Genomic DNA, 12,929 nt, shown 5'->3' on the forward strand with positions numbered 1-12,929 from the left:
GTTTATTATTTCATAAAATTTACATGCCGCTTGATTGTAAAAACAAACCTCAAAGCAGTTTACAAAAGATAAAACAGTAGAATCAAGAAAAAATTACAACTGTACTTTAAAACATACAAAAGTTAAAATATTAAAATAGTTCTGGGTCTCTAAACAGGAATGTTTTTAGCAGGTGCCAAAAAGAGAACAGTGAAGGTGCCTGCTAAAACACATTTAATGCATGTTCTTATAGCTCTCTCAACCACCCCACACTATATTTGCAAATTACTATAGGAAACAGGATCAATATTTCATCTCTAAATCAGCCATGCATAAGCCAGAATTAGTTATCCAGAGGCATTTTTATACTTGTAGGATCTTCTACCATGAAGAGTTGTTTAAACATCTTTTGAAAGTTTTATAAAGCACAGCTCAACCAGTTGGAAGTACTGTAATCATGCAACCAGTTGCCTGTCTGGTGTGAATCACACCACACAAATCAGGTATGTTGTATGCCCTTTACTTCCATGATTATGTTCTCCCTTAAAAGCCCATAGCACACCATGTACATGCACCATAGGCAGTCTACAGAGCTTTTCATTTGTGCCAACCTCTGGTGACACAAAGGCCAAACAGGCTATTGTTTGGATTTTTAATATGTTTCACATTGTCCTGTTTTTACTACATCCAATATAACAACTTGAACTGCTTCAGTCAGTTATCATCTTGACATAAGTTCAATCCAACACCCAGATTTAGACAAAAATGCAACTTTGTGGTTGCTTGACATGGGGTAAGGAGCTTTTTCAGCTAGAGCAGCCCTCTTTGGCAACCCTCTGGGGGCTGCATCCAGTGGTCACGCACCACACAAATCACACACATATAAGTGTATGCACACACCACACTCATTCGCCTCCAGGCAATGGAGCTTGAAAACATTATTTTAACTTTTTTCCAGCCTAACTGCTGGCAGGAAGGTACTCTTCCTGGATAATGAAGCTGGGGAGGGTGGGTTAACAATTCCCTTCCCCTACAACAATGAGGCTTGAAAAAGTTTCATTCTGCTGGAAGAGAGGACTTACTGGTTTCAGAACAGTCCTAAACCAGTAGAATGAAACTCACTGATAAATTCTAGTTCAGCAATTTCACACCTGAGTGTCCCTTTATTGTTCTTTTGTTGGAGAATGGTGACTTGAGATCAGTGGCAGAGGGTCTTGGGACACTGAAATGTTGCGATTTCTGAATATTGCCATCTTTTATATCAATTTTTATGCCCATGTTTTCTTTCAGAGACTAACTTGTTTGTCATAGGTAGGGAGCAGAAAGGCATTGTTGGCAGGTTATGGCCTATATCAACTTGGACACAAGCAGGTGAATGAGCTAATAGTGTAGCAGATATTATCTGAGGGAAACAATGCTGGCATTTGTTTCTATTTGGTGGCCTATCTTTGCTGCAGAATATCAATTTTAGAATAGAGTGCTGTCTGTAAGAAGTCTCCTTGCAGTGGGTTCTTGGTTTCTAGGATAATTGTTTGATATCTTGGCTTAATAACAATCCATCATTTGCCAAGTTCAGGAACAGCAACAAACTTATGTCTGTACATAACAAGAATGGAAACATAAATTATCCTTGTGAGCTAGGTGGAGGGAGGGATGTTCTCTTGAAGAGAATACACACAAGCAGCCCTCAGATTAGGCTCTGTTTGAACTCCAAGAATACTAGTTTTCTAGAAAAAGCATAAAGCTTGGCAATTTTCAACTCCATTGGGTAGATCAGATCTATTGAGAATGTTATCAGAGAAGTAAGGCCTTTTTAAAAAAATTATAACCTCATGCCATTTATCATGTATCTATTTTGAAGGGCCTATATTACAGCAAATATAATTTAAAAATCAATCATTCACAGAAATGTTATGTTAGGACAACACAACCCCACAACATAAAATAAATTTTAGGTGGAAAAAAGGCATGTACACAAAACTTTCCAAAGAAAGCAATATAGAGAAGCAATGGAGAAACATTTTCCCCATTGTTAGAATTCTGTGGTATCCACTACTAGATTTTAAAACTTGTTTATTCAAAATTTACATCAGAAATCACAATGCATGCCTCTTACCTACTGATAAGACAGGAAAGAGGCAGGACGCTAACGATAATTTCTATAGATATGCTACTTAGGAAACCACTTTACAGATTGACAGATAAAGAAGACCGCATAGCCAAGCACAAATCTTAGGTGCCCTCTTAAATGTCCTGGTAGCCACACCTCTGAATGCTCTCAAAACTTATATTAAGCAGCTTACTAAATGGGTCTCTCCTTAGTTTTGCAAAAAAAAGCATTTTAAAAAGTTTCAGACACAGTAAAAAACATGGCAGTACTTTTAATGGGTCCATCTAAAATGCAGAAAACTTCAGCTGATCCAAAATGGGGCAAGCTTGTTTACCGGGACTGGCCAATACAATCAACCTATTACTTTGCCATCTGTACAGGTTTACAGTCAGTTTCCAGGCCCAATTTAAAGCCCTGCTGTTAACTTTTAAAGGTCTAAGCCAGCACTTCCCAACTGGTGGTCAGGGGACTGTAGGGGGTCCGTGGCACCATTCACACAACAAAAAGCACCACAGAGATACCGAGCTTTTCAAAAGTCCCTGGCTTTGGCTTTTGAAAAACACGGGGACTGTCGTACTTGGGAACCACTGCTCTCTAAGCAATGCTCGAGGACAGGATACCTGAAGAGATTACCTCTCGCATGCCTGAGATCAGGATGCCCCTGAGGGGAACGTCTGCCCCTTGAGAGGCCGCATTCAAACAGACGCGAGATGGCGGGGGCGCCGCCCGGCGGGTTAAGGCTCTTCCACCTGCGGCGTCGGGGTTCCAGGAGGCGCGCGAGGAAGAGCTCTGCCCGGAGTCCGTTACCCCGGTTTGCAAAGCGCAGGCCGCGCGCATGGAACCCGGACGCCGCCAGTTGCACCTTAAGGATCGCAGAGCTGGAATGGCGGGGGGGGGGGGAGAGAAGGAAGCTGTGTGGGATGGGACAGGAGGCACGCGGGCGCTCGAAGCCGCCGCCGCCACCACAGGTAGCCCCTCCCTCTTCTCTGCCGCTTCCCCAGCTCCGGCCCCGCCTCATTAGGCGGAGGGGGTGGCGGTGGGGGGAAGAGATGGAGGGGGCCGCGGCCGGCGTAATGCTGGGAAGAGGAAACGAGGGGACGCTCCCAGGCGGCAGAGGCGGCGGCAGCGGCGCCCGGCGGGGTCACGAACTCTGACCTTTCGGCACAAGACTCCCGTTCACCCCCCCCGCCCAGAAAACAACAATAATAACAACAACAGAGCGGCTATCCTTTCCTCCCCCCCTCTCTGCTCCGTGCAGGGCAAGACGTTAACCCCTCCGGTGCCGCTGCCTCCGCCTGCCTTTATTCCCCCCCCCCTCACCGGGCCCGCAAGGTGGGGGGGCAACCCAGGCCTGGCCAGAGACCCGTTGCGAGGCAGCCACCGCCGGGCTTGCTTGGCGCCAAACCCTGAGGTAAGTGAGCTTCCTTATTCTAGCGGGTCGCGGCGCGTTTCGGGCTCGGAGGGGCGACGGCTCTTTCGAGGCGGAGAGGGAGGCGGGCGGGCGGGGTGGGGGTGTGCTGGCGGAGATCGGCGGGCTTCGGGCGCTGCGCCGTTTCCTTTCCCGGGGTCTGCCGTGGCCGCGATGCCGCGAAAGCTGCACCGGCTCCGAGTGAGGGAGAAAAGAAGATGGAGTCTGAGCGGGCGGAGGCAGTGGCTTGAACCCGACCCTTTTACCTTTGCCACCGGGAGGGCGGAGGGGAGGGGGCGGCGGGTATTTTGCATACGGGGCAGCCCGTCGCCATCTTAAGCGGACTCTTCCCCCCACCCTGCTACCACCACCCGCTTCTCTCCCGCTCTGGGCTGCCGCTTGCCACGCTCTGGGTGCCCGCGACCGGGCCCGACCAGTTACGGGCGAAGGAACGTTAGGGAAGGCGGGGAGACTAATGGCGGAGCTTTTGGACTTGGCTACCTGCCAACTCCGCCATCTTGTGCTTCAAGTGCCTTTTTCTCCTTATCTCTCCTCCCCCCCCCGCAACTTTAATTGGGGGGCGGAGGGGGGAAGTGGCCTGAAGGGCGGTCGCATTGGCCAATTATACCCGTTGTGGCGGTGGGAGGGCGGGCTTTCCTTTCCGCTGGCGACGAGAGCCGATTGGTTGGGCCGGGAGAATGCGCGAAAAGGGGTTCTGTGGAGGGCGACGCTCGTCAAATTTTTCGTTCCTGCCATCGTAGTTCCTGGCTGAATTAATCCTCATTTTTCACAAAAACGTTGAACAACAGTATCCTGTGGGAACGCAAGGTTTAGGAATGTTTCTCTTCCCTTTAGCAAATTCAAGAACACCGTTTTAATTGCGTGTCAGAGCTCAGACTGCAATCGTAATCTCGCTTACCTACGAGCAAGCGCCACTGAATTCAGCTGGTCTTGCTTCTGAGTAGGATTGTGCTCTTAGCCTGTCCCCACTAACAGAAATTTACCAAATTTTGCATCTGTGTTTCTGGAATGTATAAAATTGTCACAACCAGAAGCCTGTGATGTACTTTGTTGCAAATATGTTTCAAATACAGTGGTGCCCCGCAAGACGAAATTAATTCGTTCCGCAAGTTTTGTCGTCTAGCGAATTTTTCGTCTTGCGAATCACGAAATCCCATAGGAATGCATTGAAAATCAATTAATGCGTTCCTATGGTCAAAAAAAGTCCAAACAAAGCCAAATTTGGTACAACAACAGTTTATTAACTGCTCTTTAAAGTCACACATACTGTAAAGAGCAGTTCAAAAATTGAAGGGAAAATAAATTAACTTTATAAACAAAACATGTCTTTGTTTTTAGACAAAGGAAACAAAGTCATGAGACGTTTTCATCTTGCGAAGCAAGCCCATAGGTGAAATTCGTCTTGCGAGGCAAATTGAAAACGGAAAAACCTTTCGTCTAGCGAGTTTTTTGTCTTGCGAGGCATTCGTCTTGCGAGGTACCACTGTATATATTTTGAAAATGATTTTAGTATGTCACACAAAACCACAGAAAAATTGAGGAAAACTGATGCAAAGCATACATTCCACAAAAGGTAACCCGTCACTAGTTTAAAAACAGGTCAACCCAGGCTGTCAATATTTAGCAGGAGGGATCCGGTCACCGGACATTTGGGTTTGCACAATTAAAGTGGATTAAAACTCTCGGACACAACAAATGCACTTTTAAAACCCTCATTTTTTGCAGTTAGAAAAGTGACATGGAGATGCACTAAGAAGTGTGGGGTAAATTGTTGATGTGTAACCTCACAAGGAAATCAGAATGAAGACTCGTACTGTACATCTTAAAACTTTCCAGCAAACAAACCTGAACAACTGCTTAATGAATAAACCTTTCTTACAAATAAACTGTGTAATCAAATGAGGATGAATGTTCAGTAAACAGATCATCTTGAGGAGCTCATGGGCCACAACTATAGACTGAATGTGCTTTATTCCTTTAACCCAGGTGTAGCCAACATAGTTTCCTCCATATAACTCCCATCAGCCCCAGCCAGTATGGGAGTGTTAGTCCAGCAATATCTGGGGGTACAACATTGGCTATCCCTACTTCAACCAAATGTAATTTGTAATTTTAGATCATTACTATTACAGTGGTACCTCGGGTTACATACGCTTCAGGTTACAGACTCCGCTAACCCAGAAATATTACCTCGGGTTAAGAACTTTGCTTTAGGATGAGAACAGAAATCGTGCTCCGGCGGAGCAGCAGCAGCAGGAGGCCCCATTAGTTAAAGTGGTGCTTCAGATTAAGAACAGAACGAATTAAGTACTTAATTAACCTGAGGTACCACTGTACTATAATTTGTTTCCTAGTTCCATTAGTGATGACACTACTAGGGTTGCCATATTTCAGAATGTATGTGAACTGCCCTGAGACCGGGTGTAGGGCAGTATATAAATGTATAGGGTGGTATATAAATAAATTCAATAAATAAACAAAATAAATGAGCTTTTTAAAGGGAAAATTGCTCTTAGTCCTGCTGGACCCATTTCTCCCTGTTGCATTGCCTAGATGGAATGATAGCAAGAGGAGAAGAATGTGAGTGTTTCTTCAGATTATGGTTGCTCTGTTTTGTTTGCATCCTTTCTCTCTGGGGTGATGGGGAGAATTTGGTCCAACTCCTTGCCAGCACAGCTGCTGCAGGGAGGATTATACCAAGAGAATGTGCACAAGAAGATGTGGTGATGTTTACCAATCTACATTATTAAACCGCTATCCTGTGCCACCTGTCCATCTTGCACTACGCCTCTTCTTCGGTGGGAGGTGGTTGTGTTTCTTTCATCACTCCTGGCAACAACATAGCACAGTGGAAGAGGACATCCTAAAGAGGTGGTGGTTGCTACAATTCAGCAATGGTCACCGCACTGGTGCTTTGGCATCTGTAGGAAATAGATTTGGGGAGAGGATTGGCCTTTAGCTAGTATCCATATATAAATGTTAGTTCCCATTCTACTTTTGGAATACTTTGTCACTAAAGAGTGACCAAACTCAGGTGCACCTCTTTACTCTTCTGTCTAAATGAGTGGCTGCCATTCATTCCTATCTCTCCCTGTAGCACACAGCTTCAGCATGTTTTGTGTCAGTTCACACATGGTGGTGAAGTCTAGAATAACCAACCTATGTGAACTTAATCTGCATCCTTCAGTCCTTTCCAGGATCGCCTGGAACATGCAACAGTTTAGTGACAGATGTGTGGGTCCTTGGTAAGCAGAATAATGTGAAAAAGGTTCACTGTGTATGATGCAGGAAAGTGTGTTGTGCCTGCCTCCATGGAATCCTGTAATATACAGGTCTGTGTTCTGGCTTTCTTTCCTCTTTACAAAGTACAATGATAGGCATTTTCTTAGTTGCTTTATAATAAGTGAAATCCTAAGATAATTTGCAATTTCAGTAGTGTGAAAAGATCTGGAAATCAGCTTGTTCTTTTAGCTCTATATAGTTAAGTCACTTTATAGTTCCCATTATCCCACCAAAAACAGTTGGATACACCTGCATTTCCTCAAAGCTATGTGAAAGCAAGAAGTGTTCAGTCCTCTGTTGCAGTAAGCATGGAAGCTAGGAAGCATAGTTTCTTTGGCCTTTCTAAGCAGCTAGTGAAGGCTTGCAAAAACAGATAATGACTACTACTGGTTGTTTCTTTCTGAACTAAGTGGAGATGGTTATTTCATTAATCTGATAAAATTAACCCTATTTCACAAACTGAACACAGGATTTGGTTATTTCACAATAACCAACAATATTAATGCCTATTCAAAGGTGCTTAGATTTTGGTTGGGAGGAAAGCTCTGAATGAGCTGGGAGATACTCAATGGACGAGATAATATTTCTAAACAGATGTGAGTGTCTCTCATGGTGGCATGAGCTGTGAATCTGTCAGGCGTCTGTCTCTTGCTTGGCATAAGAGACATATCTGCAGTGTGTGAAGAACTTGAAAGAGATGAGGGGCCTCTCCATGTTGTGCTCATCCACAAATACAGTTACTAATAAGAGATTCCTGGTCCTTTTGGCAGTCTGGTGATGGCATATATGGAGCTCAGTACCTCTTTTATTTTTAAAAATGTTATTTTTACTTTTTTCATGAATAAAGCAATTTAATGATTGTAACATAATATCACTGTTTTATAATGAAACGTTTGAAACTGTTCAGTACTGGCACGGGGCTGCATACTGTACTATATTTAATTGTTCTTAGTAATAAAATGGCAAAAGCTTTAATTTTTCTGTTGCTGATAGAAGTTATTGGCATCTCTCCAAAAAGGTTCTCTAATGATCCTCCTTCACCATGACAACCAATATGGAGGTGCTGGCTCAGCAGATAGTGGAGACACAGCAGGTGGCTGAGGTGAGTGAAGGATGATATTACAGTAACTCTTGACTGGTTTTTAAAAAGAAAATATAATTGTCTATTGTTTACAGATGGTCAGATCCAAAGTGGATTTTTTTTCATAAAATGCTGGTTATTTCCACTTGAAAATATAAAGCGATATTTTTCAATCCCCATGTTTTGTACTGAACTTCATTTGTATATAACAGAATGTCCACCAGGAGAGCAGAGGGTAATGCCCTTCTCCACCTTCTAATGATAGCTTGTCATACAGTGCTACTGGGTGAAAAAAATGTGGGGCCGCACTTAATTCTGCAGCCATCCCCCTATATCCTGCATATTCCTAGCAGCCTGGCTGAAGGGCCTAGATAAGACCTGTAGGCGTGTGCAAGTCTTTGAACATGTCCAGTGTGGCTTCTGCTGCTTCATCCATATAGATATTTCTTATGCTTTTAAGCAGATCTATTTGCTGTTAGGTAAAGGTAATGGACTCCTGACCATTAGGTCCAGTTGCGACCGACTCTGGGGTTATGGCGCTCATCTCGCTTTATTGGCTGAGGGAACTGGCGTACAGCTTCTGGGTCATGTGGCCAGCATGACTGAGCCACTTCTGGTGAACCAGAGCAGCGCACAGAAACGCCGTTTACCTTCCCGCCTTGTTAGCTGTGAACTAATCTATTTTTTCTGATTAGTCTAATCTCATATCATCCACTTGTACCGTGCCAGCCAACACATTTTTTATTTCCGTACCAGGCTTCTAACTTATAATAACATACAGGAACTGTTTACAGAATGGGTGTTAAGTGATTGTGTATTTCTGTCAAGGAGGTCATAGATTATGCTGTTGATAAGTAGTTGCCCATTATCTGTTTTAAACCTGCATTGTAGGGTTCTATTTCATTTATGCATCCTTTGCATACAGTAAGCCCTCAACTTATGTGGGGGTTATGTTCTGGGGATCGTGCCTAAAGCCAACATTGTGTATAGTCAAAACCCATTAGGTTCAATGGTGGGTAGGATTGCCAAAGTCATTTTCCCTGGAACCCTGCCCCATTTATTTATTTATGCATGCATGCATGCCATGCACATAAAGGTGAATGCACACAAGTTAAATGTGTGTAGGTTGTGGGCTTACTCTATCTTTTTAAAATGGCCAGGAGCCTTCTCACCATCATCATCTAGTGAAAGTACTGTGTTCATTTTTCTCAGATTTAAATCCAGTGACCATATCTTAAGGCTAGATGACTGTTTATTAACAAAGATTATATCCCAGTTTTTAAAAATCTGCATTTGAAATTAAGGTTTGTTAAAATTTAATGAAATGTTCCTTGAAGTAACATTGTTCAACTAGTTTCCTCTGTTGCACAATATAGTTATTGTAGTCCTTTGTTTTGTCAGTAGCATTGCAACATCTACTTTTTACATTTGTGTTTTCTGTCTTGTGTTTAACACTGTCATGTACAGTAGTGCATTTGTTGTTTCTACGTTTTTACTCTTCAATATCACTAGCCAAGCTGTCCAGTTAACTGAGTTAATTCTGAAATAGTCTTCAGTTCAGAATAACCAAATACATCTATATACATTATTTTTTCTGATTAGCAAAATGCCCATGAAATTATTGGAATGTATGTTATATTTTCTTATTTGCATTACTGGAGGAGACTGACGTTGAGTGGGCACTAGGACACCACCAGGTGAATGTTGTTGTATTCCATTCATTTGAAGAGAAAGAAAATGTTAACCTTTAGGGTGAGAACAGATTTATCTACTTACTCCTCATGTAACAAGGACCCTAGGTGAAATATTGTACTCAAACCTCTATATATCCCATGGCTAAAGAGGCAGCATATATTGGCTTCACATAGTGTGCCATTATTTGTGGTTGCCATACTCCTCTTTCTTCCCTTGAGTCCTCTGGCACACATAGAAAAATCAGGGGAGTGGTCTCAGTGCTTTGGTCTTTGGAAAGGGCATGAGCAGTGAGAATCTTTGTTATCAAGTTAAAATATGGAGCCAGAAGCCAAACGCTTCTCTCCCCTGAATCTTCTGTTTAATCCAGAGTGCGGAAGAGGGGCAAGAGATTGGTTTCTCAGTTGGCACAGTGAAATACACCCCTTGAAAATGTGCAGGGAACTTGGAGTTTTGCGTTGAGCATGTGGGAGAGGGATTGTCACCAATGGTGACCTATGACCTTTCCCTTCCTGTCAGTTTCCAAACTATGCCTATCCTAACTACCAGTAAGGTGCTTGAAAATAGGAAGGCGGACAGACTCAGGTACAAATGAGCATAAACATTATGTGGATTGGAGTTTTGCTCGGAAAGGATGGTCTTGTTAGCTGCTGAAGTAGTTGGTCTAATAATACAGTAAATCGCCCAGTGCTGGGGGGAAGCATTGCAGTTCAGCACAAAGCATGTCACTGAAAATGCCATCTTTAATTTAACCACTTTCTGAACAATAATAACCTGATGCAATGCATAAATTTATGCAGTGAAAGTATATTGCATATAATTTTTTGTAATGTCATGGTTTCAGCACTTTAAAAAAGCTGAATCAACATAATGTGGTCCCCGCCCACCTTTTCAGAAGTTTCTGTGATTTTCGGAAATTTTAGTGTGTTGTGTTAATTTACAAGACTTATAGTTATCTAGTTGTTGTTGTTGTTGTTGTTGTTGTTGTTGTTGCTCCTCCAGAGAATTAAAATGGTAGCCTTAATTCTTCTAACACATACCATGAAATGGATTTATCATTATGTGCAATAAAACTGATTCCAGGGCAAAATATTTGATGGGTGCACAAGAATGTAGTGCTTGTTTAGCTATATTAATGAACTGTAAAGATAAAATAAGTCCCATAGGGAACAAAATAGTTTCCTTTTTTCATTTTACTGGTCTGAAATTATTCAAGAGCTGGACAAATTATTTTCTCTTGAATTTTGCTACTTTGTAGTTTTTATTGAGCAGTAGTAGTTGGGCACAGGGGAGACAAAGAGAAGGAAAAGCTTTGTAACCTGGGTACATCTCCCCCAGTGAAATTAATTGTATTATTAGACAAACTGCTTCAGCAGCTGGCAAAACAGCAGGAACACGTCGATTCTGCTTCCTTGGTTACAGGGAGTGATAGTGTACTTGACCTTCAGAGGAGCAGGGTCATAGAGAGGGCATTTTTAAACAATTCTGTCTGGTTTTGTGATTGGAATCTTTATAAATGGAGCTCGGATGCAAACATTTGGGAACAGACTAAAACTGATCTCTTCGTTTCTCTTCGATTGTTTTGGCCAAAGATCTTTGCTGAAGAAAAATGTAAATAAAGCTGCAGAAGGATTTGACACTGTAAGTACTAGAGTCTGTACAGTATCAAGCGAGAGGCTCCAGGAAGCAAATGATTCAAAGGTTATTGAAGATGGGAGTGTTGTTATTTTTAAGAAGAAACATTTATGTTAAATGTATAGTCCGTTCACTTTGCTTATCTAATCCTTGTAAATGTTTTAACTTAACAGCAATTTTAACTAAGAGTATATTGCTAATACTGCTCCTAGTTTAAATTGATTTAAAATTCAGAATATTCTAATTTCACAGTAATGGCCATTTATCTGGAAGCTGGCTTCTAATTAATAGTTTGAATAATTAGCACTACTTGTTCTCTTTAGATAGTATGTACAGTATTTTAGCACAGAATTTTAATCCACAGTTTACAGCAGTTTCTACAACAAGCGTATTAAGATTTAGTTTGTATTTCCTGATAAACTAGAATATACTGCCTTTTGCTCAACAGAAATTAAGGGTTATTACAGGTTAAAATTTCAGAGTAGGAATAAATCTGATACCAAGTAAACTGTTTACCTACCTATTGCCAAATGCTGCAGATGACTAACCTTTTTCTGACCTGTGTATAAAGGTGAGATTTAAAGAGAAACCGATGAGTACTGACTGTAATAGTTGTAGAACTACAGATATATAGGATTCAAAATAAATTAGTTAGAACATGTTGGGTAGCTTTAAAAGTGGAGTTAAATATTTAAAGATAAATGTCCTTTTTTTTTTTTACATAATGCAGCATCTTCTCAACATTTGTTATATTTTGTCAGTGTCAAAAATGCAAAGTTAGCTTTTAAACAGAAAACTCTTGCATTGTGCTTTTGAACTTTCAGCATATGTTCTTTCCTTATGGATAACAATAGCATTCTGCGAGTCTTAATACCATTTTATTGTGTGGGTGATAGCTAATGTTAGTCATACACAGAGTAACATTGATTACTGGGGGGCCTGTTCTGAGTATTTTGGCATTATTGGATATCACCTGTTTATGTACGTAGCTGGTCTGTTTCATCTAAGATCTGTAGGCAGTACAGCACCAAGGACCAAGCTGAGGAGCTGCAAACCACTTGTATATTTCATTTGTGTTTACCTAATTAACACATTTTGCATAAAATTTTAATATGGTGGCTTTGTGTGCTTTCCCCATGATACTCCCTGTAGCTGTAAGACTACAAGTGACATTCTGAGGATATTTTTCTTGGGAAATAATAATTAGTTAATTGTGTTCTTAATGTAAAAAATAATTAGTAACCAGATAACGCTGTTGCATGTGTTTCATATTAAAATATAATTCCTTTGTATTTATTTTTATTTATGCACTGTTTAATTACAATAGTCTCAATGTGGTGTAAAAGGAACACAATGCTATATAAATAAACATTGGTTAAAACTATAAAAATAAAATTAATTCAGAATACCTTCCAGGTACAAAAAGAAAAGCCTCCAGTAGGCACTGGAAGTTCAGAAGGGAGGTAACCTGTCTTACCTCAGTTGGAAGGGAGTTCCATAAAATGGGACCACAATTCTGAATGCATGGCTGCTGGTAGATACAAGCTGTGTATAAAAGCCTTGGTGAATCACTGGCAGTGACTCCCCCAAAGACCTTAGTGGTGTCTTCAAGAAATAATGGATCAGGTGGTCCTTGAGGTATCCTGGCCCCAAGGTATTAAGGGCATTGTAAATTAACACAAAAACCTTGAGCCTGGATAGGGATTGTTTTGTCTTTACAT

At 41.7% G+C, this 12,929-nt stretch overlaps 1 protein-coding gene across 8 annotated transcripts in view; it reads left to right on the forward strand.

Moving 5' to 3' along the window:
• Window positions 1-3,361: 3,361 nt before the first annotated feature.
• NR2C2 (nuclear receptor subfamily 2 group C member 2) overlaps window positions 3,362-12,929 on the forward strand; it is a 50,321-nt gene continuing 40,753 nt past the window's right edge. For 2 of the 8 annotated variants that reach the window (XM_082209772.1, XM_082209773.1), the window contains exon 1: window positions 11,090-11,214. In XM_082209772.1, the coding sequence (XP_082065898.1) occupies window positions 11,101-11,214 (114 nt within the window). In that variant the 5' untranslated portion in view covers window positions 11,090-11,100. Of the gene's footprint in view, window positions 3,501-6,513; window positions 6,764-7,818; window positions 7,903-11,087; window positions 11,215-12,929 lie in introns of those variants that run through there. The other 6 variants (XM_082209768.1, XM_082209769.1, XM_082209771.1 and 3 more) reach the window with 6 other exon arrangements.

This window comes from Podarcis vaucheri, assembly GCF_965113315.1.
Source record: "Podarcis vaucheri genome assembly, chromosome: 2".
Taxonomy (NCBI): domain Eukaryota; kingdom Metazoa; phylum Chordata; class Lepidosauria; order Squamata; family Lacertidae; genus Podarcis; species Podarcis vaucheri.